The sequence below is a fragment of the Aethalodelphis obliquidens genome, unplaced genomic scaffold (genome assembly GCF_003676395.1).
Source record: "Aethalodelphis obliquidens isolate GAN/ISIS:26980383/991018 unplaced genomic scaffold, ASM367639v1 scaffold13, whole genome shotgun sequence".
Taxonomy (NCBI): domain Eukaryota; kingdom Metazoa; phylum Chordata; class Mammalia; order Artiodactyla; family Delphinidae; genus Aethalodelphis; species Aethalodelphis obliquidens.
The window spans coordinates 32,724,913-32,752,228 of NW_020837957.1; the positions used below are offsets into that span (position 1 = coordinate 32,724,913).

At 36.5% G+C, this 27,316-nt stretch overlaps 1 protein-coding gene across 1 annotated transcript in view; it reads right to left on the reverse strand.

Moving 5' to 3' along the window:
- The window catches only part of DPYD (dihydropyrimidine dehydrogenase), an 811,158-nt gene that overhangs the window by 553,116 nt on the left and 230,726 nt on the right, over positions 1-27,316 (reverse strand). The window contains exons 6-8 of the mRNA XM_027114432.1: positions 22,314-22,510; positions 15,898-15,979; positions 7,800-7,887 (exon numbers count right to left, since the gene is read on the reverse strand). Of these exons, the coding sequence (XP_026970233.1) occupies positions 7,800-7,887; positions 15,898-15,979; positions 22,314-22,510 (367 nt within the window). The remainder of the gene's footprint in view (positions 1-7,799; positions 7,888-15,897; positions 15,980-22,313; positions 22,511-27,316) is intronic.

Here is a 27,316-nt window from a genome sequence, read left to right on the forward strand (position 1 = left end):
TGCTAATGGGTGGGGTTCTGTTACTGTCTTGCTAGTTGTTTGGCATGGGGTGTCCAGCACTGGAGCATGCTGCTCGTTGAGTGGTGCTGGGTCTTAGCGTTGAGACAGAGACCTCTGGGAGAGCTCTCACTGACTGATATTAAGTGGGGCAGGGAGGTCTCTGGTGGACCAATGTCCTGAACTTGGCTTTCCCACCTCAGAGCCTCAGGCATGACACCCAACTGGAGCACCAAGACCCTGTCAGACACACGGCTCAGAAGAAAAGGGAAAAATAAATGAATAAAGGAAAAAGAATAAAGTTATTAAAATAAAAAATAAAAAAAATATTAAAATAAAAAAATTAATTTTAAAAAAAAGAAAGAAGAGAGCAACCAAACCAATAAACAAATCCAGCAATGATGACAAGCCTTAAAATCTATACTAGGCTTCCCTGGTGGCGCAGTGGTTGGGAGTCCGCCTGCCGATGCAGGGGACGCGGGTTCGTGCCCCGGTCCGGGAGGATCCCACATGCCGCGGAGCGGCTGGGCCCGTGAGCCATGGCCGCTGAGCCTGCGCGTCCGGAGCCTGTGCTCCGCAACGGGAGAGGCCACAGTGGTGAGAGGCCCACATACCGAAAAAAAAAAAAAAAAATCTATACTAAAAAAACCCCAAAACAACAGACATACAGACAGAACCCTAGGGCAAATGGTAAAAGCAAAATGGTAAAAGAAAAAAAATCACACAAAGAAGCATACACACTCACGAAAACGGAAAAAGAAAAAAATATATATATAAATTTTAAAAAGGTAGAGGGCAACCAAATCAATAAACAAATCTACCAGTGATAAAAAGCTCTAAATATTAAACTAAGATGAACATAAAACCAGAAGCAAACTAGATGCAGAAAGCAAACCCCAAGTCTACAGTTGCTCCCAAAGTCCACCGCCTCAATTTGGGATGATTCGTTGTCTATTCATGTATTCCACAGATGGAGGGTACATCAAGGTGATTGAGGAGATTTAATCTGTGGCTCCTGAGGCTGCTGGGAGAGATTTCCCTTTCTCTTCTTTGTTCGCATAGCTCCTGGGGTTCAGCTTTGGATTTGGCCCCGCCTCTGCATATAGGTCGCCTGAGGGTGTCTGTTCCTGCCCAGACAGTATGGGGTTAAAGGAGCAGCTGATTCGGGGGCTCTGGCTCACTCAGGCCAGGGGAGGGAGTGGTACACAATGAGGGGTGAGCCTGTGGTGGCAGAGGCTGGCATGACGTTGCACCAGCCTGAGGCGCACCATGTGTTCTCCCAGGGAAGTTGTCCCTGGATCACGGGACTCTGGCAGGGGTGGGCTGCATAGGCTCCCAGGAGGGGTGGTGTGGATAGTGACCTGTGCTTGCACACAGGCTTCTTGGTGGCTGTAGCAACAGCCTTAGCGCCCCACGCCCATCTCTGGGGTCCGTGCTGATAGCCGCGGCTCATGCCCGTCTCTGGAGCTCGTTTAGGCGGTTCTCTGAATCCTCTCTCCTCATGTACCCAGCAACAATGGTCTCTTGCCCCTTCCACAGATCCAGAGTTTTTCCTGGACTCCCTTTCGGCTAGCTGTGGTGCACTAGCCCCCTTCAGGCTGTGTTCACACAGCCAACCTTAGTCCTCTCCCTGGGATCTGACCTCTGAAGCTGGATCCTCAGTTCCCAGACCCCGCCCGCCCTGGCAGATGAGCAGACAATCCTCTCGGGCTGGTGAGTGTTGGTCGGCACCGATCCTCTGTACGGGAATCTCTCTGCTTTGCCCTCTGCACCCCTGTTGCTGCACTCTCCTCTGTGGCTCCAAAACTTCCCCCCCCCGCCACCCGCAGTCTCCACCCGCGAAGGGAGAGACTTGTGTGGAAGTCTGTGTGTGGAAACTTTTCCTCCTTCACAGCTCCCTCCCCGAGGTGCATGTCCATCCCTATTCTTTTTTTTTGTTTGCAGTATGCGGGCCTCTCACTGTTGGGACCACTCCCATTGCGGAGCACAGGCTCTGGACGCACAGGATCAGCGGCCATGGCTCACGGGCCCAGCCGCTCCGTGGCATGTGGGATCTTCCTGGACCGGGGCACGAACCCGTGTCCCCTGCATTGGCAGGCAGACTCTCAACCACTGCGCCACCAGGGAAGCCCCCATCCCTATTCTTTTGTCTCTGTTTTTTCTCTTTTCTTTTGCCCTACCCAGGTACGTGGAGAGTTTCTTGCCTTTTGGGAAGTCTGAGGTCTGCTGCCAGCATTCAGTAGGTGTTCTGTAGGAGCTGTTCCACATGTAGATGTATTTTTGATGTATTTGTGGAGAGGAAGGTGATCTCTGTATCTTACTCATCCGCCACCTTGTAGGTCCCCATGAAACAACTTTTTATGTCGAAGTATGGATGTTTGCATTTATTACATTTTCCCTACATTCTCTATACAACTCACTTTCCACGTTTTGGTTGCCATTTACTTGTTTTCTTTAACTTTGCTTAATCTTAATTTCTTATCCATAAAATGGAGTTAATAATATCTACCTCAAGGGCCATTTTAAAAGTCAATGGCATAAATTATTTTAAAAATTGAGAATGGAATATTTTCGCTAATACTGCTACTACTAGCATTATTACCACAAGTCATATCACTATTCCTACTTGTTTATTTCATTTATAGTGTAATACCAACTTTAAAATTATGTAGTAGCTACTTCCCCTTGTTTTTGGTTAATATTATAATACCCCAGAATTGCCAACATATTTTAATATCCTATCAATTTATTTTGGCAAATAGTCAAAACGGTTGCATAAAAATCAACAGTTTAAAAATATTTATAGACTTCGTACTATGTGCCAGGGACTACACTATACACTGAAGATTTATCAGTGAGTAAGGCAGACAGACTCTTCGACCTACAACAGTTTAACTTCTACTGGCAGAAACAAACATGTAACCAGTCAATTATAATACATGGAAATAAGTGCTAAAATCTGATCTGAACATCCAGAGAGGGAACAGGGACATAATGGTGTGAGGATTGTTGGTAAGGAAGTGGCTTCATTCATCCAGGCTAAAGAGTGAAGGTAGGGAGTGGATCGTCACAAGTAAAGAGAACTCCATGAAGTAGAAAAAAGGATATGGAAGAACTCAAATATGAAAATAATGACAGTTCTGGGTCCAAGCAACACCAGGTCCAAAATCCAAGTTAAAAAAATTAAGATGAGGTGAAAACATTTCAAATGTCTGCGACACCCAATTTACTAAGTGACTAAAGACATAAGTTGTGAATAAATCATGAAGAGCCTTGAAAGTCTTATTTTAAGGAGTTTTTCCTGTATCCTGAAAGAAATAGGGAGCTAATTGGGTGGGGGGTAGGGGCGATTTAAATGAGGGAATGACATGATGAGATCTAATTTTAGAAAGATCACTATCTCTGTTGTGTGGTTAACGGTGGCCAAAGAAACTGGTTAGGAGGCTAAGGAGTAGCCTAGTAACATGAAGAGAGGCGAATAGTGATAGTGAGAAGTGAATTCAAGAATCGACACAAGTAAAGCATACAGAGAGACTCTGTATGCTTCACAGAGTGAGACAGAGACTATTCAGCTCTATAATATCTTCCGGCAGCCTCTGCTCCCTTTGTATCTATTGTGACTGTAATTATGGATTTTACTGGTATTCACCCCGTCATTCCTTCCCTCTCTCAAGTATTAAAAACAAAAATTCAGAAAAAAAATACTCATCACTGCCATGTTTTGTGAGAATATAAGAGGTAAAGTACCATAAAATGGACAATCAGAAATGGGAAGGGAAATAGGCTCCTTTGAAGCAAAGATTAAGGATTCAATTCTTCAGTCACCTAGAACAGTGATGCTTAGATTGGCTCCAGAATATAATCACCCAAAGAACTTAAAAATATATATATACCTAAAACATTGTAGTCACTCAATACTTATTTAATTCACTTAACAGCTGCTTATTGAGAGGTGTTGGGCATACTATGGGGAAAAAGCAATTAGTACTTGAGGGTGTTTACAATGTACAGCAGTGGCTTTCAAGCATTGACTATTAAGCCGCATCTTAAAAACACATTTTCCATATAATGCAGTACGCATGTGCAAGCACATACACCAAAAACAAATACACATATGATAGAAAAACATTTTTCGCAAAATAACATTTACCACAACAATATGCAGCACAGTTTTTGATATTTTCTATTTGCTTGTGCTCATTTTTTAATAATAAAAAATGATGGTTGTAAACCATTATATTGATTTCAATATCAACCAAAGAAAGCCATCAAATACTCTGAAAAAACCTCGTACAGGGCTTCCCTGGTGGCGCAGTGGTTGAGAGTCCGCCTGCCGATGCAGGGGACACGGGTTCGTGCCCCGGTCCGGGAAGATCCCACGTGCCGCGGAGCGGCTGGGCACGTGAGTCATGGCTGCTGAGCCTGCGCGTCCGGAGCCAGTGCTCCGCAACAGGGGAGGCACAAAAAAAAAAAGCCCCCCGCCCGCCCCAAAAAAAAAAAAAAAAAAAATCCTCGTAGAGAGGATGTTCTAAAACTCTATTTCTAAATACTGATTGTAACGCACTGTGCCGGTGCTTTTATTTCAATAAGAATACCCAAAATTTACAGTCTTTTTAAAAAATACCAATTATCTCAAAGACAACTCAATCCAGTATGAATAAGACACAGAGCTTTATCTCACTTACCTTTATTTCACTTAGAAAAAACTAAACATCTCATGGGTAAAGAGATGTACTCTTTCAGTCTCACAACGATGTACACACAATGACATAATTTCCTTAATGGATTCTGGAATTAGTTAGGGAAAAACCTAAAAGTGAGCAAGTTTTCACCAGCAATATTACACACAATACTAAAAATCAGGAAACATGAGAACACACTTCTGTTAATGCAATGGATTTATAAAGCTATCCTTAATAAGTCATATTTAATTAAAAACTAACTTTTTTTCTTTTAGAGAAACTAACATAGGATGAGACAATAGTTATAAATATAGAAGAGCTATAATACGGTTTTCCCAATTACAGAAGGAGAAAATACTCTTTTATCATTAAGTGACCTATGTAACCAGCATGTAAGAACTAAGTTCTAAGAGTTTTTTCTTTGCTATTAACTGCTTTACTGATTTCTCTCAATAAGGATTCCACGTGTCAGATACAAATGATGATGCACATGTATGACAGAGACCTCTATTTTTTTCCTCTCTCTATATCTATTATCCCCCTTCTCTATAGAAATAGAAGTTTAATGGAGCATTATGTCCACCCAGCTGAAGGCTTTATGTCCCAACATCCTTTGCTGCCAGGTATGTTTATGTGACAAGGATGTAGACAATAAGATACAAACAGAAGTGATATGTGCAATTTCTGGGTCATAAACTTAAAAAGAAAGGAGTCCCCTTCCTTATTTCCAATTTTTGTTAGCAGGAATGTGGAAATATTGGCCACCTGAGAACGAAAGATGGAAGTCAGGTGTTGAGGATGGTTCATACTGTTAAAATGAGAGAGAACTAAACTTACATCTCGTTTAAGCCTCTATTATTTTCCTTTCTTAAAGTGGCCAAACCTATATCCTAAGTAATGTAGAATTCCCATTCCAAAATGTACTCCTCTATACTGAGTGGGAAAAAGTAGATAAACAAAGTGAGTGAAGTTTAATTACAACATAGAAGCATGGTGAATGAACAAAAGCATGTAAGGATGTGAGGCTGTCTAAGTAATAGGTAGTTATATGGTAATAGAAAGGTCACAAATTCCCAACTCGGCAGTCAAGAGTGTCAAATAAATACTTCCTGGAGAATAAGGCTACTTGTCTTCTACACACAGAACCTTTTTTTTTTGGCAAAATGAAACTTTCTTGTATACGTTTCATACAAAATACTGAAATAGAACATAACTGCATTCTACACATCACTACACCAAAATGTCAAAAGATTCACTTCTCAGCATGAAAATGCACAGAAACATAAATATGAAAGGACTTCACATTAAATGTTTTATTCACACCTCAGTGCAGAGTCAAATGGAGTATTGTGAATGGGATGTAGCACTATCAAATAACATATGTAAGGGGACTTAATGGAATAAAAGAAAAGAAAACTCAAACATTCCTGATTCTTGCAGATGGAAGATATCTCCATGGCTGAAAACACTCAGAGTGATAAAATTCAGCTCTTCCAAATTTTGTTATAATTTGCTTCTTGAGCAATTAATTTGGTGATATTTCAATGTATTGGTAATTTATTTGGCCCCTATCTCTTCAGTACAGAGATTCTTTGTAGACAAAGTTCATAGAGATACACTAAACTGCATTAGCATATGCAACTCCATTAATAGAAAATGTATCTTTTACATACAACTGCTGTAGGAAACCACAATGGTGAATTTCAAATAGCTATTTGAAAACATTGCCAATGTTTCAGCGCTATTGCCTGACTAAATTTTTCATTTATTATTAACCAAACATTTTTTAATACACATTTGTTGAGAGTAACAGCAACTTACTGATCCAATTTTACTGGTGTTTAGCAGAATATACATCAAAAAATACTTGCCCAATTTCTTTAAGTAAAATTCTCAGTACAAATGTAATGTTGAAAAGTAAAACCAAAATCAAGGGTAGTGCCACTAAAAATGGAACCTAGAGAATATATCCCTAGATATTTTCTCTTTCCTCTTTGTATCTACGCATGATTATTGTACTTAGATAACATAGGGAAATACTGCTGACAATGGCACTCAAGTTTCTGAAAGAAAGGAGGTTCAGTACATATATTTAGGAGCTAGAAGGCAGGAAAATTTATCTTCCTCTTCATAATTTTTCATCTAAGTAAAGGGAGTGACAGAGATGGTCTTAAACTTGGTATCAATTATCTAGTAAGAGAACACACACCATCCTGATAAGAAAATTTAGTAGATAGTAAAGCATTCCTGATTATTTTACTCCAGAAACACTATGAAAAAAGAGAGCCCTAAAAGAAATGTTATCTAGTGTGTGATTACTTAAAGAGATGGAACAGTTTTCACCTCTGTGTAGGTTTATTAGACATTCCTATTCAAAGAATGTGAACTAGAGAGGAGACAAACTAAAAGACATGAGGATGCACTTAGTTTATATGCCATAATTGTTCACAGTATGATCATATAAGAGAATAAATACAAAGTTCATGAGACAAAGAATAAATTAAATCAACCATTTGCTCTTTCTGGTTTCTCAGTATACAGGAAATGGAAGGGAAGAGTATTAGAAAACTCAATCTCCGTGGGATATTTAGGCAAAATATGGAACCATAAGATACATCAATTGCCTTAGCAGTTATACACTGTCCATGTGACATTCAGAACTATGAATAAACATCTTTAAAATTCACCCAAATATGAAAAGTCTTTAGAAAATATTGAAAAAAAAAGAAAATGAGCTAATTCTCTCCTTTAATATCAATTTAACCAATTTGTTTAATCATAAAGAGAAAGCTACAGCATCAAGATATTTCTAAGCCCAAATTCTGAGCTTCTGTGGCATGACTTGAAAACACTTTGCTTCTTAGATGTTCGCTGGTGATGAGAGTATGGTGAGAGAATGGGAAGATAAAGACAGTCTTGCCAAAGTCAATCCATAATGAGGTGAGGCAGTGCAACATGTTACAAAATAGGAAATATCCTTTGGCCATTCATTTCTGTCTGCTCCTCCCTGAACAGACACAACTTCTAACATGAAAATGTCTGAAGGTAGTTATTCTTCTGGATATTATCAGGAAGTAAAAACATATTATAAAGAAAAATATTTTAAAGTAAGCTACTCACCTATCCCAATGAAAGCAGCTTTGTACCCTTCTTCTTTCAAAGTGCTAAGAGTAATTTCATTCACTGAAAGGCTTTTACCACAAATTACCTGTAAGAAAAAAAATTCTGTAACTGTATTTTGGCATTTGAATGACTAAAACCTTAATCTTTAACATCGAAAATAATAAAAACTCTATATACCATATATATAATTCCATGTATGGATATGAAAATATTTTTGTCTTTTAGTATATAGGCTTATGTATACTAAATAGTATATAAGTAGAACAAACATGTTTTACTTAATAGCTAAATGCATTTTTGCCTTTTAATTAAGTACCACAAGAAAAGTTAGTGTATTTAAAATCAAGTCAGTAAATTTTCACAGCTTAATTAGTATGTTCAAGGCACTATGTGGGGCATTTTAAAGAATAAAATGTTAAATGAGACACAGTTTCTGCCTCAATGTACAGTCAAGATCTGTGCAGAAGATGTACAGAAATAAGTATAATAAATAACTGAGTGTGATCAGCACATGTCTACAAGAACTCAAGGGATGGAGAAATTCATTTTGGCTGAGGTCATATAGATGAGAAAAAAGAGAGGTAGTGGGATTTCAATAAAGCCCTTCTTAAACTGAAGTATAGTTGATTTACAATATTGTGTTAGTTTCAGGTGTACAGCAAAGTGATTTGGTTAAACATATATATGTGTGTGTATCTATATTCTTTTTAAAATACTTTTCCGTTACAGTTTATTTTAAGATACTGAAAATAGTTCCCTGTCAATAAAGCCATCTTAAAAAATGGATAGGATTTTGATAGCGGATACTTTCGAGGGAAGATGAGTAAAGTCAGGAGTCAGAGGGTAGATACTTCTATTAAAAATCACAGTACTTTGCTTAATTCCAGACATGAGCCTATTTTCAGATCTTGAACCTGCTGACTGAAGAGGTGGTCAGGTCCCTAGAAAGAAAGACCCTGAAACATCCTGGCAAGTAAATACTATAATGATTCCTCTATTCCTTCTCTAAAGGGAATTATAGCCATTTACCCAGGTGACCGTACACTGGGGAAGGGGGCATAATCACACATTTCAAGGACCCTGGACAAGGTTCTTCACTGACATTGATAGCTGAAGAGTGGGGACCTACAGTGATAAGGTGAAAAATGGAACCTGGATAAAGTCTGGTTCACAGTGGGCCTAAGGGGATCACAGACCCAGTTAGTGGTTATTCCCAAGTCTCCAAGTGTATAATAAAAATTGTTATACATGTCAGTAGAAATAATCCCCACATTGGGTCTCTGGTCTGCAAAGCAAGAGCTATTATAGCTATAATATTGGGAAGGCCAGAAAACTTCTGAAACCCTGGTCGAGAGAGTAAATCAACCCCAATGATAGCCTGGAGTCGGTGGGATAGGAAAAGATGGTGGTGGTCCATGTAATACTTCTGTTTCATTTCCCAGTCTGGCCCTGCTGAGACTAGATGATTTCTGGAGAATGACTGTAAACTCCTGCAGGCTTGACCAAAGTGAAGCCCTGACTGCACTGTCTGTGACAGATGTGGTATTACTGCAGATTAGTAAGGCCACAGGTACAATGCACGTAGCCATTGATATGATGAATGCACACTTTTCATGTTTCTGTGGAAAAGGGATCAGAAACAGTTCACATTCATAGGGGAAAGATAAGAATATTCATTTACAGGTTTGCCTCAGGAATATGTCAACTCTCTTCTGTAACAATATGTATAATCTGAAACAATCTGGCCATACCACAGAACATCATAGTGATCCATTACACTGAGAACATCATGCAGATTGGACAGCATAAGCAAGGGGTAGCTAGTATGCTGGAGACTTTAATATGCCTGCCCTCCACAGGGCAGAAGATGAACCTTATGAAGATCAGGGACTAGCCACTTGAGTGAAGTAAAGGGGTCTACTTCTCAGGTATGTGCCAGTATATACTCTCTAAAATACATGACTTCGCTGCAATTTTGCACTCATTTACCGTTATAAATAAGGAAGCACAATGTCTGGTAGGTTTGAGTTTTGAAGTCAACATGTTCCTAAAAACAAAAGTCTCTAAACTGATCCATAACAGAAGAACAAAGTTTACCCATTAAAGCAATAATTGCACCTAACTTGCATAGAGTACCTAACTAAGTGCAAGACTCTTCTAAATACTGCATAGATGGACTTCTTTCATCCTCACAGTAGCATTATGAAGTGATATCGTTATCCTCATTTTACAGATGATGATACTAAGGGACAAGAGAGCTTTGACAACCTTTACCAAAGTCAAATATGTAGTTTAATTGCAGAACCAGCACGTGTAAAAGCTATGCTCTAATGTCTCTTGAGAATGAAGGGCAGAACCAGCACCATCCTCAAAGGCACAGAACAACATACTGCATGTGGAGAACTACTTGAAAATGTAGTGTTTCTGGGGTATAAAGTGCAAAGCAAAGAAAACAAAGAGAAAGTAGGGGGATAAAATGACTTTGGATATAACATAGGGGGGCATTTTTGTTTTACTAAAATACTAGTTCTAATTTTATTGGCAGATAAAGGAACCATTTGAAAGTTTACAACCAGGGGACAACCAAGGTGAGATTAACGACTAATATTCAGAACTCTGGAACATATCAAATACCATGAAATAAACTAGACAATTAAATAAACACATATTATTAAAAGTACTTAATACTAAGTATCTAATAGTGGGTATTACTATTTGAGTTAGTAGAGTTAGATGCTATTAAAAGTAATGGATAATGAAGCTTTAGAATTTTAATTTATTTTTCAAAGAGTAGATTTTTTTATTAAACTATTTCTGATCATAAAGAAAGATAAAAAGTTCTAGTGCTTATTTTTTGAAATGACCTCAATACCAATATACAATGAAGGTTAGACATAAAAGAAAACTACACGTCCAAATATTCTAAATAAAATTTTAGTAAACTGAATAATACTACAATTTCCAAAGTTGAGCAGTGGAGTGCCCTGCCAATGGGTCTGTCAGTGGAAGTGATACTCAGAATACTTGACTTTAGGTTTGGTTTACTAACTGACTCAGCAAAAAAATTGAAGAAAGACCCCCATCCTTCCTGAGGTAGTGTTTGTGTGCATGTGTGTGTGTGTGTGTGTGTGCGCGCGTGTGTGTAGCTGAGTAGTGGAGTTATGTGATTTATCAAACAGGATTGAAAATATTCCAATTTTTCCACCCTGATAGAGTGAACATGTCCCTGAATTTGTAACATACAGAAAGGATGCACAGGCATTTTGCGTTTCTCAGTCTGTTTCCACCCTAGCAGGCAACAGTGTGCAACTGAGGAAGCAAAAAAGTTGAATTATACTTTTGTGTATCGAAAACTGGAAAGACAAGTAGCTTTACTCCTAGTGTTAATTTACTGGGACTGGGACCAGTAAGACTTTACTTACTGTAGTCAGACATTGTGGGACAGGGGGAGAATAACCATCACTGTGCAGTAAGTAGCTCCATGGTGCAAATGAGAACAAAGCAATAATAACAATAATCAGTGGAGTGACAAGCACAAGGACTCTTCCCTATGTTGGGGAATCTAGTCAAATTTCCCTTTTCTAAAGCATAAAACCCCCAAACATTTGCCATCAAATCCAAAACTCACTCTCAGAAAGAACAGGAGAAAGATTCTTTGACAAAATGCTAAAATTTTGCTTACATTATGCCTTAGGAAATTGGACCAAGACGTGTAAAACTTAAAACTGGTATTATATGATAACTAACAGACATCAAAACATTTTGTGGCTGATATACTATGAAGTCCTAAGATTATTTGTTAAGTATATACGATGTTAGAAAAATCATGTTATGGGCATTTTGTTTGTGTTTTTGCTCCTTTTTCTCCCATATTTTTTATATATGTAATATTTTCTGTCATAATTTTCTTAGATATGGATTACAGCATATATTAACCTCCCTCTAATGGCTTTAATATATGCCTGGGTACTCAAACATCCCAGCTAAATTGAGAATAAAATTTGCTCCACATCAAGCTTAGTGTAAGAGTTATTACTATTTCAATAGAAGGGCTGAATATAATAAGCCCTGAGCCAAAGTTCCACCTAATATCTACTCCAGGACTTGACAAAAACTTTCTTTATGCATCCATAATATGTCTTCATACATATAATAATATTTTTAATGTAGGATTAAGGTTTACAACTTTTTTGGCGTGGAACGCTTTTTTGAAATGAACTGTGTGGCACCCATTATTAAAAACTACAGATAATAATGTACATGCTCTTCACATTTTTGATAGAAAATTTGGCTAAACAGACCAAGTATTTCCAGACTCTCTAACATAGAAAATAAGATAAAATAATTTTAAAACTAAATTCAGCTCTTTTTAGACACAAAATTATTTTGTTGGCTCTTAATGCACGTTTCTCGCCTTCCAGTAGAGACAAAATATGACTTCATATTAGTTTTCAATAACATCCTATAATGATGGAAATGCTTGCTGCAAATAAACATAATGACAAACAAGATGATATAGAAAATTTATCAAGAAAGATATCTCAGATATTTTTGTTCAAATTATGAAGACAGAGCTTCCCTGGTGGCGCAGTGGTTGAGAGTCCGCCTGCTGATGCAGGGGACACGGGTTCGTGCCCCGGTCCGGGAAGATCCCACATGCCGCAGAGCGGCTGGGCCCGTGAGCCATGGCTGCTGAGCCTGCGCGTCAGGAGCCTGTGCTCCGCAACGGGAGAGGCCACAACAGTGAGAGGCCCACGTACCAAAAAACAAAAACAAACAAACAAACAAAAAAACCCATCAATGTTCTGTTTCTCATAAAAAGACTGAAATCAGATGGATAAAATTTTCAAATTTAGCAAAAATATAAGTATCAAGACAATATTCTTACCAACAATAAAATAATGAAATGCTTGAAAATTTATTTCTATAAAGCTAGCATAACTCTATAACCAAAATCTATAGCATAACCAAAACTCACAAAGATAACAAATAAAAAATAAAGCAAAACAAAGACAGACTTTCAGTAGCTTTGAAACTCTATAAAGCGAGCAACAGAATCTATTCCCTGTTGTATTTACAGTTTTAATATTCAGTGCATAAATAAGTGAATGCAAAAGAAATTAAAAAAGAAACTCATAGAACAAACCTAGTTCTAGATGTACAGATATAATAAAACATGATGCAAAATGTATATATTCCAGAAATGCAAAGATTAATATAACTCAATACATTATCTGAACATAGACTTTCAAAAGGGGCAATTAGGGCTTCCCTGGTGGTGCAGTGGTTGAGGGTCCGCGTGCCGATGCAGGGGACGCGGGTTCGTGCCCCGATCTGGGAGGATCCCACATGCCGCGGACCGGCTGGGCCCGTGGGCCATGGCCGCTGGGCCTGCGCGTCCGGAGCCTGTGCTCCGCAACGGGAGAGGCCACAGCAGTGAGAGGCCCGCGTACCGCAAAAAAAAAAAAAAAAAAAAAAGAGGGCAATTAAAAAATTTAACACCCCTCCTCCGTTAAAATAAAACAAAATAACTTAGGAAATGTTACTATTCTAAGTCTAGAAAAAGAAAACATTTATTCAATATGATAAAAATACTATTTCATAGATCAGAAAAGATGCCATGCATTACCACTTTTATAACATACTAGTGACAATGAAATAGTGGAAGAAAAAAATATATATATATAACATACAAATAGAGGGTTTTTTTGTGACACAATATTTGACTGGAAAAATTCATCTTAGAAAAAACAAGAACTAATCTATCAGCTATTAGATATGAAATAAATTGAAATTACTCAACAAGAAATTTAGCTGAAGAACACAGTTGGGAGGGAAGATGATGAATTAAACTAAGTTTATATATGATGAGTGTATGTTATTTGGATGATAAATGTGTTCATTAAACTATTAAGATTACAGGACTGGAGTTCAAAAGAAAGATGGTTCTAGACAAGTCCTTAGCACACCTCTAGGCAAAAGTAAATTCTCAATAATTATTTATCAAATAAATGAAACAAACCTATTAGAAAGAGAAAAAAATCAGATAATAACCAAGATAATGCTAGATCATGAAAGCTAAAAATACATACATACATGAACATAAATGCATGCATTGATATATACATGCATGCATACATATCAGAATATATCACATGCTGCACAGGAGCCAAACAGTATAAACCCAGAGAAAACTTCGTTTCATTGCCAGGAAATTATTGTTGACTTTAAAATATACAGTGTTAGTTGAGAGGTAAAAACGGAAGGCAGGTTGTAAGAAGAATCTGGTGATGAGAAAAATGTGGTAACAAGTGTAGAACATTTTAAAAAATATATATCCTTTCATGGATAAAGTTGATAAGTCATAAAAGATGCAAGCATTTCATCAATGGATGAAAGTCCTCAAAGCTGAAAAGGAACCTCATTACTGTCTCTCCTCAGAGTGATGGACAAGACAGTATTAACCTTCTCTTTAATTCAGGTTCTAATTCTTTCCTGATAATTTAATAAATTCATAGGGTTTAAAATTCAAATGTACAAAATGGTGAAAAACTCCTTCCTACACCTTCCCAAAGGCAATCTATACTATCAGATTCTATACATTTCCAGAGCACATATATTTCCAGGCATATATAAGCAGATATGTTTATATTTTACACAAACTGTAGTAGCATACTTTTCCCTTTGAACAAATATTGACCAAGGCAAGGGACATTAATTGACTTTGTCAAGCTTATCTGACTATAAAATTAGAAAGTGTCATAATTGTAGCTGAAATGTACGTTTTCTGGCACTCAGTGAATTGACTACTATTATGTCTTGAGTTTCCTAGTAAGAGAAATGGGTATGCCCTAATTTATGCAATATATTTGGTATGGTAAAAATCAAATGCAATTTTGTAATTACTTATAAGATGAATTCAGAGGTGTCAAATTAATTTTTGATTCATCTTCAATTTGAAGTATCACTTAATATATTAGTTTGAAGTCTCAATAATCATGTTCTTATTTAATGAGATTTAGGTAAGAACTTGCATTCAAAATGAAATACATTTAACAAACTTTTCAGAATGTATTTATATAAAGCAAGTAATCACCCTTAAATCTATTTTGAACACTATTTTTGAACTCTGTTTTCATAAAGTTGTGCACATCTGTATGGCATACTTGCTATAAGATTTTTTGTTTGGTGATTATGTGTAAATGTTTCATCGCCTAACCATTGCCAAATAAGATATAATTGTAAGTGTAAATGCACAAAATACTGTTTGAGTGTTTCCCTTTTAATTGGTTATTTTAATTTTTATTTCTAAATGCAAGAGCCATGAATAGTTTGTACTTTTCAAAATAGCTCCCATATGTACTTACAGAATGTATTATGTAAATCATAGTACTTTGTTAATCTATTATCTTATACCTATTACAGAAAGGTAAAATTTTTGAAATAAAAATAGCAATATGTTCAAGTGAAGAGCCAGAGTATGATACTCTTAAATAATACAAAAGAATAGGAATATCTAAAGCTATATTACGAAAGTAAAATGTATTAATTTTTTGACCATCTTTAAAAGAACACAATATTTATTTCACAAAACAATTAAAAATACAGAGCTGTTGCTTTCTACCTTGCTGAGTAACTGTTTATGTTGAAAAAGGATTATCACATTAACACTATTGACATTACACATATATTAAATAAAATAAACCTCTGTAAGAAATTATGTTCCAAATTGTGAAATACAAATGTTTCAGAGTGCACAAAACTTGCATGAAAAAAACGTGATTAAAGCAACCAAACCCTTCTATTAGCTGCACTGAACCCCTAAAGCAATTTAGGAATTTGTTTCTTACAGACAATTAATCACATGCAGGCGTGCCAGATGAGAACTATTGATTGCCCTTTTCCAGGCTAGTGGCATTCAGACAGTAGACAGACAAATGCCCTAAGCAAGGAGAAGCATCTTTCTGCTTCTGCCTGGTGTAGCTTTTAATTGTTCTTTCCTAAAGTGTGTGACATTTTGTTGTTAATCTTTAGTGTAGAGCTTACTCCTTTCTTTTGGAGCAATACACATGTAAGTGTTATGTTTTTCACTTACCTTTACACCAAGGTCCTTCATAAGCTCAATCTCAAAATTGACTACATTATATGGTAGCCGGAACTGAGGGATTTCAGAGATACTGAAAATAAAAACGAGAAGCATTTGTGGGAAAATCACCAATTTAAAAAATGCAACATGTCTTTATTGATCAGTATTAAAGGAATAAGTATCTCTTCTGAGGGTATTTTCATATCACATAATGTGAGTGTGAGGACATCCACATTTTTATATGCATGACAGAATATGATATGGGTTTCAAGAGAAACAGTAGAAACTGATGTGGAAAATAAATAAAAACAATGAAAAACAAATAGTGAGTAGACAATTGGCCTATACTTTTAAGTTTATTACAGTATTTAGTTGATTTATTTACTAACACTTCTATAAATTCCTAAGAAAAGAAAATCTTAAAAAAACAAAAATTTGAAAGTATACAGTGTTTAACATATATATCATATATACATATATATTCTATAACTATACCTCTAGCTTGTTCAAATTCAAATCTGTAACTTTGTATTATCATGCTGTTCAGGACATTACAGAATAAGTTCTGTAATGTGATCTACAGAATATTTTTACAGTAAAACAATCTTCTATGAAAGCAATGTGTCCCAAAAGGGTTCAGTCATTAAAAAGTAATCCTACTTGATATCAGTGCTCATTGTTTTCTGTCTTCAAATACAATCACTTCAAGAGTTAATAGTTCATACATAGTATTAAAGGTAAGTTCAAATAACTTTTCAATATCTTATAGCAATAAAAAGGCTACATATGTTCATGAATATACAGCAATTCATGTAGTCATTCATCCAACAAGCATTCATCCAACAAGCATTTACAAAGTACCAGGTACAGTGTTAGCTGCAGTGATTTAATGGTGAATTTGACCAAATTACCACTTTTAATAAGCTCTCATTCTTGTGAGCAAAGATATATAAACAGATCATTACAACAGAATGTAGTACATTCAGTGAAAGAGCTATATCCAAGCACTATAGAGATTGATTTGTAAAATAAATAAATAACTGTTGAAGATGAACTTTCTGGATCATTCAGTGCAAGGTCTTCCAAAGTGCACCTGTAGTCTTTTCATTCTTTGGTGACTTAAGAACTTGATTATTCAATTAATTTCCATACATCAATCAGCAAGGCACCATGCTCATCTCAGTGCTATAGAAAATGCAAAGTACTGAACAGTACAAAATCAAGGTCCTATATTAAAGGAGCTTTCTATCTAGTTAGGGTGTAAGATTATACATAAGAATGACTTAGGGCATAGGGTAAGAGAGAAAAACCTCCTAAGCTGATCTTTGGACAACCACGCTACCTCAGCGGTTATCATAATGCTCTGGGCACCACACAGGACTCTGCCTTTGTAGGGTAGCAGAATATGCCCCTCCAAATACGCCACTTCGGCACAGGATTATTTTGAGCTGAAGATAATTAAGAAGAAACAGATACAAGAAAAGCTCTCCGGTCCCCTATTACCTGCCAAAAAGCAGTACATAACACACATTGCAATGGTGTGTCTTCCTTTCCTGTACCAAGAAGGGCAAAACTCTTAATCACCAGGAGACAATTGTAGACCCTTACCAGCCCAAAGATGGGCACCAAGAGGAATTTACATTACAAGCTTTACTAAATAACTCTTATGTTCCATTAGTTTCCCCCATATATTAACCTCTCACAGTTTGCTGTCCCTAAAAGCATAAACCCTTTTTCCTTTGTCTTGTCACTTCTCCACAAATTTATCATTCTTTGTTAAGATGCTACATAGGGGCTTCCCTGGTGGTGAGGTGGCTGGGAGTCCGGCTGCCAATGCAGGGGACACGGGTTCAAGCCCTGGTCCGGGAAGATCCCACATGCTGTGGAGCAACAAAGCCCGTGTGCCACAACTACTGAGCCCGTGTGCCACAAGCACTGAAGCCCATGTGCCTAGAGCCCATGCTCTGCAACAAGAGAAGCCACTGCAATGAAGAGTAGCTCCCCCCCCAACCGCAACTAGAGAAAGCCTGCACTCGAGACCCAACGCAGCCAAAAATAAATAAATAAAATCTATCTTTAAAAAAAAAAAAAAAAAAAGATGGTACATAAACCTCAAGTTCTGACCCCCCTTCTCTGAATGACTCATCACTGGGTTCTCCCACATGTATGTACAATACATGTGTTAATAAACACTGTTTTTCTCCTTAATTTGTCTTATGTTAGTTTATTTCACAAGGCAACTACTGACCTAAGAGGATATTTTTTTTTCCTCCCTGTACCTTCTGAGGCTAAGGAGAAAAATTCTTAAATAGTATGGATTATATAAGTAGGCACAAAGAGACACCCAGTCTTGATAGGCCTGGGGGTCTGCAAAAGATAGACTGAAAATGGACTAACATTGGAATCTGATGAAAGTCCTCAAAAGGCTAGACACGAAAGCAAAAATTCTAGCTAAATAAACCAACCACAGCAAGGTGAGCCTCTAAATACAGACAGATACACTGTGAGGTTGAGTACCTTCCTCTGACTTGGGCTTTTTATGGGTTCTGAATAGAAGTATACGATATGTAAGTAAAAAAAATGATGCTAGTTTAGGTCAATGGTTCTAATTTAAGATATGGCTCTGAAACAGCAGGTTAATGAAGCAGGAACAATTTTTCTATTGACCAGAAAGAAAGGAGAACACTCTCAACCTAGCAAGAAGAAACCAGAGCAAGGAGGAAGTATAACTCTGAAAGTTGAAGTAGCCAGCAGAGCAAATGGAATGCCAGGCTGCTAGGGCTTGAGCAGCTCTGCTTAGAATCACATACTGCCCTGAAAGCGTTGTAGCCCACACTTACTTAGCACATGTGTTATGAATAAATGTGTGAGAATCACATTTCCAAGCATCTTCTATAGGAAATAAGAGTAATGTGAGATACTAAAAAGAGTTAGATTTGATCATAATCAAGTAGGCAGGGGATAAGGAGGTAATTATTGATTGTTATAAACATGACACAATTATATTCACCAATGGTTGAGGTCAGCAGACAGATGGGCGATACACACACACACACACACTCACACACACACACACCCTCATGGTACAACGTGACAAATATCAAATACCAAATGTGAACGAGAGTGTTTCAAAGGAGAATTAGCTTATTGCAAGATGAGATAATCAGGTGAAATGTGACATATGATCAGCTTTCAGACAAGTGAAGGCATCTCAAGATGAGGAAAATGATAAGGAAGGAGGAACAGAAGGGGGAGGAGGGGAAAAAAAAGTGTACATGCTGTGTTCAGGGGACAGGCAATGGAGCAGAGGGGGTGTCAGCAGGCTTCAACAGGAACACTACCACCCCAGATACCAGGCAAATTCCTCCTCATTTCAGAGCTCTAAATGCCGTCCATATGTGATGGCACCCACATTTTTATCCTCAAACCTAAATTCCAGAACTTTATATTCACTTGGACGTCTAATAGGTATCTCAAATTTTTTATACCCCAAACTAAACTTTGGTTCCTCCACCCCAACATACGTCCTCAGACAACTCCTTCCTATGAGCTGCTCAACCCTATACTCGTACTCTATTCTCTTACCAGCATCACACCAAGTCCAGGTGCAGGCAATAAGGAGGTACACTGTTTTCAGACGATTTAAAAAGTTATGAAACTGACAAAAATAAGCCTTTTTGTATTATCACCATGAGCAGGTAACTCTCAACAAGTCAGTGATATTCTAAACACTGTCTCCCCCCAAAAAACTCTTTGGTGGATCTAAATTTTAAATAATGGCTACAGTTGCTACAGAGTTTTAGTAATAAATGATTTTAAAATAAATATCCACATGTGTCAGGTCTATAGTCTTCCGCTCTACCAGCTGAGCTATGGAAGGTGAAGCAATTATACTCCAATAAAGATGTTAAAAAGATGTGTAACCTTTAAATAATCCCAATTTTATTACCCATTCATTAATAAACTGAGTTCTACAGAACAGTTAATATGGAGAACTCCAGTTAAACAGCAACCACTGGCACATGCTGATACACCTACAAGCATATTCCTCATTCCAATGGCCATAGGCAGCATGTGTCTCCACCCCTGCAAGACTACGTATTCCAATGTTTGAACAGTTGATCTGAGACTGATAAAATGATAACACATGAAGCAACATGAATCTACTTCAATTCTATCATTCTGTGTGACCAGAAGTTTTTAACTTGGGTTTAAACTCTAAAATAGTGAAACTGTGAACTATACCTTTAATATTGAAATTATTTTGTTTTAATTGCTAATATTTTGTGTTATGGGAGTGAATAAAAATAATTATAATCACCAATTATTACATAATTCTCTTTGAAGATTATTTTATTGTACAGACTAGAGGATAACCATATTTTAAAAATTATCTATTCCATATATCAAATGCTCTAGGGACAGCACTAAACTGCCATTTTTGAAACCCCCTCATGCATTTATAAACACCTGACATACTCTATATTTGGTTTATTGTTGCTTTATTGCCTACCCCCCCACTACCAGAATACGAGCCCCATGAGAACAGGCACTTTGCTTTATTTACCTTTGTATCTCTAGGGCCCGAGACAATGACCAGCACACAGTAGGAGATCAATAAATATAAAAGGAAGGAAGGAAGGAAGGGAGGAAGGAGGGAAGAAGGGACAGAGAGAGATTACCCTCAAGACTGCGTATTGAGAAAGGGGATACAAGGACAGAAGATGGAATTTAATTGGAATGGTTACTTCCCAAGTTTGTTGTACTTATAAAAACAAACTTTCATTCTTCTATATGTGCTCTTTTAACAATCTAAAATTTTGAAAGAAATCTTCCTTGTGGCCACAAATCCTTTAGTACAATCAGTGGAATGCCCAGATAACCTAAAAAAATAATCGTTCTTATATGTTCATGTTTCTTTCATCTAAATGGAATTAACCAGTAACAACCTCCTTCCATTCTTTTTAAAGCACGATGCTCATACTCCGATAGAACTTTGCTTTAGTTTATTACGCTAAGGTACCACACTTTAAATTTGTGTTACATAACACATGTTCTCAAAGTATTTTCTATGACCAAATCTATTTCACCTAAACCTCATTTCCTTATTGTGAATCCATAGGTTGTCTTTTTGTTTTGTTGATGATTTCCTTTGCTGTGCAAAAGCTTTTAAGTTTGATTAGGTCCCATTTGCTTATTTTTGTTTTTATTTCTTTTTCCTTGGGAGACTGATCTAAGAAAACATTGCTAAGATTTATGTCAGAGAATATTTTGCCTCTGTTCTCTTGTAGGACTTTTATGGTGTCATGTCTTATATTTAGGTCTTTAAACCATTTTGAGTTTATTTTTCTATATGGCGTGAGTGTTTTAAGTTCATTGATTTACATGTAAGCTGTCCAGGTTGCCCAACATCAGTCGTTGAAGAGATTGCCTTTTCTTCATTGTATATTCTATAGAGTTCCATTTATTTTAAATTTATTTTAAATAAAGCATTTATTTTAAATAAAAGTTCCATTTATTTTAAATAAAGCATCCAATTTCTAAGCTTAATATGAATTTCTGAAAATCAGATACAAAGTGAATATTTTCCATTTCAGTGTATGAATCTTCATGGGAATAAATGATTATGTGACTGAATCCTGGTTTAATAATGATGCTGATTAATAGTAAATAATAATATGGTATCTATGAGATAAACACTGCATAAATGTACATTAAAATGGAACATTTTTAGTAGACTCTAACATAATTATAATCAAATGCAAAACTTAAAGAGATTGGAGAATGAAAATACGTGATCAGGACAGCACGTCTGTGTACACAACAAAATGAATCATCCAATATTCTGTGGAGTTTGGTTTCTCCATCTCTAATTTGCATAATTTTCACATATATATATCGCCATTAAAGGAAAGATTCACAGGGGTGAAATAAGCTTACTTTTTTTTTTTAAAGATTTTTTTGATGTGGACCATTTTTTTAAAGTCTTTATTGAATTTGTTATAATAGTGCTTCTGTTTTATTTTTTGGTTTTTCTGGCCGTGAGGCATGTGTGATCTTAGCTCCCTGACCAGGGATTGAACCCGCACCCCCTGCATTCGAAGGTGAAGTTGTAACTGCTGGACAGCCAGGGAAGTCCTGAAATAAGCTTTCATATGATTGGTTCCTCTATTCATAAAATATTTTGCTGAGATTTCTCTTAAATTCACAGAACTAGACAGAGAAATTTTAAAATAAATATTGCTTAAAGCCAACTGCAAATTTAAAGTGAATAATGAAATCAAAATTTGAGCATTTGGAAAAAGAACACTTAAAATACCATCTGTGAGCCTGAAGTTCCTATACGATTACGAACCAGCAATGTTCATAATCATTTTACCCCATCAATTTTGACACTGTGAACATGAAATAAATGTAGGCATTACCTTAAACCACCAACGTATTCTTGTTTTTCAAATATAGTGATGTCAGAGTAGCCTAATCGAGCCAAGAAGGAAGCACAACTTATACTTGCAGGCCCAGCACCCAAAAGAGCAATCTTTGCAGAATAGGCTTCAGGCATTTTTTCTGGGGGAGGCAGAAAATGACTCCTGATTTGTGGGATATTCATTGCTTTGAACACCTACGGAGAAATCAATTGGCATGGTTAACATTTTTAAGCTAATTTTTACATCCTCAAACATAGTTTTAATGTTTCCAATCCATTTGTGCTTTTAATAGAAATAAGCAGTACATTTTAAGTATTAGCATACTTAGAAGTTATACTGGGTCAAGCTGATGGCAATCTACTACGCTTGACTAACTCTTTCTCAATCTTTGAAATTCCTGTCTAAGGTCCTCTAGGAAGCATTCCTGACTCGCTTTCCCTACTCCAGCCCTGGTCCAAGTTAAATGCTCCTCCTCTAAGCTCCTGTATCATACTGTGTATGCTATTAATGAAACCATTTACCACGTGTGCCACGTTTCCATGTTAGCGGAACATTAGTTCTTGAGTCATAGAATATGTCATATATAAAAACACACACATATAACTTATTAACTATTTGTTTTAAATATTTTTAGAAACATGTTACCATTGTATAACCAGCAGTGAGCGCTCACCTGGCACATAGACATTCAGTAGATAATTTATGACATCTGCTCTGGTTATGATAGATTAGCTTTTGAAGAATAACATTTCAAAAATACATTGGAAGCACTGGAGAGCCTCTGAAGTAAGCCTGACTAGAGGAGCCAAGATCTCAGAAAAAAGGGAACAGCAGAGAAGTGAGGTGACAGTTTAGGAGTTACTTTTCCCCTGAGGGAATTCGCCACTTCTTAGCAGAGTGAGGAATCTTGTAGATAGATGACCACGGCTCAGAAGAGACAGAAAAAGAGATTTTAGCTAATTTTCTAGGACTAGAGAGACACAGTGTTTATAAACAAAACAAATCTCTATAAAGCAGAAGGGAGCTTTCTGCACTCTGAGAGGCCAGAAGAAACAACTGGAGTACAGGAGTAGCTGAAGAAGAAAAAGTCCTAGTAAACACCTTAGCATACAGCTGAAACTTCTGGAGGGCTGTACTCTGCAAGTGGGGCAAACCAGAGGAAGACATGTAACCCAGCCTGATTTAGATGAAGGTGATAAGGTCTCACTCCTGTCTACCTCCCAAATGATAGGGTGAACCTTCTGTGGAGGATAATAAGTCAACTGAAACATCTACAAATTTTCATATACGAGGCCTGGCTTTTGATCAACAAAGCCCAGGCCTCTCATTAACTAAGAACTAAGAACTGCCAATAACTCAGAAAACATAAAGATATGCATACATAATCCAGTAAGTGTAGTTATCAAAGATAGACTTTAGAATAACTATAATGAACATGTTCAAAAAATACATAAGAATGTGAACTTCACCAGGAAACTTGAATTTGTTTAAAAAAAACAGAAATTTTAGAAAAGAAAAAAATTCAAAATTAAAATTGAAAACTAAATAAATGTACTTAACAGTAATTTGAACAGGTGAGCAAAAATGGACTCATAAACTGAAGATGAGTCAGTTTTGTTCTGTTATTTGTAAATTATTATTGCACTGGATTTTCCCCCTTAGTTTTACAGTAGGGTGCATCAACCTTGGTAGTTTCTGATGAACTGAATATTTGAATGAAATTTTGTAAATTTCATCACAAACGCAACATGTTTAGAGGTCTGGCTTTAAAATTATGCTCTCGGGGTTGAGTCATGACCTCCATCATTCTCACGGTGTACAGTATTGAATAAGTGTTTTAACATCTCCATGCTTCAGTCTCCTCAAACTGTAAAGTGGGGTTAATAATATCTATCTCATAGGGCTAATATGAGGATTAAATGAGTTAATACATGTAAACCTAATCTGAGGGTTTCTCTGAATGCCAGGGCACAGTAGAATTGTACCACATAGTAGGCATCCAGCAAGATTTTGATGAATTTCAAAATTCCTGAACTCCAGTGATAGTTACTCATTTCAACAAATGAGTAACACATGCAGTTCTTCCTCAGTGATACAAAAGGATGGTTATTTATAGGTTATTTGTAAGTGAATAATCTTGAGGAACATTTTAAATAGATTTCCTTGTATAATCGCCCTGTGATTTCTGACTTTTCACTCATCTGGAAAGTGCATTTCTTTCATCACTCCATATTGACTTTACTAGCATTTTCCCCATAATTTTCATATTATTTTGAGGCAAGGGAGAAATTACCCTGATTTTAAAAATGCAAAGACTGAGACACAGAGAGGGGCCATGTAATATTCCCCCAAGCTTCCTCACATTCTGGAGACAGAAACAGTATAATTGTCTAATAATTACGCAGTGCTCTCTAAATGGAAAAGGACATAACATGGTAAATGCAAAGATATTTACTGATTCTAATTGGAGAGTATCCTTTTACTCATTTAAATATTTCTTACTTTCTAAAATGGTACTTAATGGAAATAAACACAAATATTTGGTAGCTATATTTCTTCCTCAATTACTCTACTTGTTCTTATAAACCAAGCAATAGCAACTATAAATTATAGGGGAATCATGACAAAGTTTTCTTGGATATTTCAGAATATCTCCACTAGTTGAAGGATATATTGTAAAAGGTTAGTTGTATTCAACATATCCCATAAGAGTTTTATATTTTTGCAAGTATTTAACTTGATTTTATTATAGAAAAAAACATAATTTCTGGTCATTTCTAAAGAGATACTATTTCATCAGTTTAGGTCTAAGAGAAACCTTAAAAAAAATACATTGGTTTTCATTTTGCTGGTTTCAGTTTCTTTGAGTTAATTAATTAGCAATATGACAGTCTGGTTACCTTTTGAATGCTTAAATGGAAAGAGATTGTTATTTGTGCATCCAAAAGTAAGTTACCTCAAATTACATGCCTTCTAGGAGATGCTTCTATGTAATTTTCTTTGTAACTTGCTTCCTTTTGTGAAAGAAGTCAAAGGAAGTACTGAGTACATACTATTCACCGCACTCATCCTTAGAAAAGAAATATTCTTGGGCTGTCTGACAGTTTCTTCATCACAATTAAACAAGGGACACCAAAAGTGGGAACTGTGTTTCAAACACATGAGAAATAAGGAAAATTTCATGCTACGGCAAATTTTTAGTTATCAAAATTATTAATGCATTAGTGATTCTTAAAAAATGTTTCATTATGTTCTTATTATTAAAATAGACATTATTGTGAGACATCGCTGGCATGGTAAAAATACTGTGTAATTTGAAATCAGAATATTCTGTTCCATTAAATTTCCACCTTAATTTGGTAAATATCTTTATGTGCCCTCTATACTAGTATGAATAAGACAAACACAGACCTTCCAGTAAGTAGTTCCCTGGGTAACAGAGTACTCATATGTCTTAAATATAGAAAAATTATTACAATGCAATCTGTCCATGTGTAGGGTTCATTTTTATACATGGTGCTGTTGGAGCTGGTGAGAAAGAAATGTTATCCCAGAAGGGAAGAAAGATAACGCCTTAGCCAAATCTTAAAAAAATGACACATGTTATTGTGGAGAGGATTTCACCTCTCTAAATGTCAGCTCTAAAATTAAGAGAGTAATAATTACTTCAACAATTTATTGTGAAGATTGAATAAATCAATGATGATAACCTCCCGGGATTAATGCTTTCTCTTTATAAGGCACTCACGTAGGTGCTTAACATTTATATCTCCAGCCCTAAAAATCTTTAAAGTTAGGTATCATTGCTCATTTTACAGACAGCAGAACTGATTCCTAACTTATTATTCTACATTATAGTTCATAGTTTTATTATGATTAAACTATATGTGCTATTTGTGATTTAAGGCTACAACTGAATTGAATAGTTAAGTTGACAAAATACAATTAGAAAACATAGGTGTGTGTACTTTGGTTATGAGCAACTTTACTGATCCAAATCATATGTAGGTTCAAACTAAATCAGTGCAAACACTCATTTGCCTTCAGAATTTGCTCATGCTGTTCTCTGTGCCTTGAATTCTCACCCACTCCCAACTTTACCATACTTGGTGAACACCTTTCAGGATTCGGTTTAAATTTCACTTTCTCAACTCAGCTTCCCCTCCCTGCTAGACTATCCGTTAGGGTTCCTGGCTACTGGCTCCCACAGTATTGTCTGACTGCCCCCTCTCCGCACTTCATTGTAATTTGCTTGCTTTATTGTCTTTCTCACTAGGCAATAAGCTCCCTGAGGGCTAGTATCATTCCTATCTTGTTCATCACTGTATCCTTAGCACCCAGACACTGCCTAGTACCTAGTTAGTCACTCAAATATGTGTTCATTGCTGGAGTTGGAAAATAAAGCTGCCAGGGGTCAGGCAATCCACGCTACAGCTTGCTGGGGACAAAAAGAGAGCAGGGAGGCAACAGAGAGTGATGGAGACATGGCAGACTGGAGAGATCATTCCCCCATCCTATCAGCTTCAACTGATTTTTAATATGATTTTTCTAGAAACAGCAGTAATGGTTAACTACTTATAAGCAGGTCAATAAAATAATAAAAGAACAGTAATTAGAAGGCAGCCATAATTGAAATGTACTGGTTGTTATGTGATATGCCAGATAATCATTTACTAAACTATTTTCAAAGAGCCAGGGTTTCTTTGTAGATCACCATTATTTTTGCTCTCATGTTCTATTTCATTATTTTTCTATTATTTTCAGTTTCTTTCTTCTACTTTTTCCACATCTACCACCAACACATCCCTCCTCCACCTGTTTCCTCTCTCTCTAGCTTCTTGAAATGAAACCTGCTTACTTATATATAATCTTTATCTCTTCTGTTATATACACTTAACACAATAAATTTTCATGTAAAAATGGCTTCAGCTACATTTTACAGGTTGTCAATGGAAATTGTGTCATTCAGGTCTAAATATTTTATAATTTCTATTGTGATA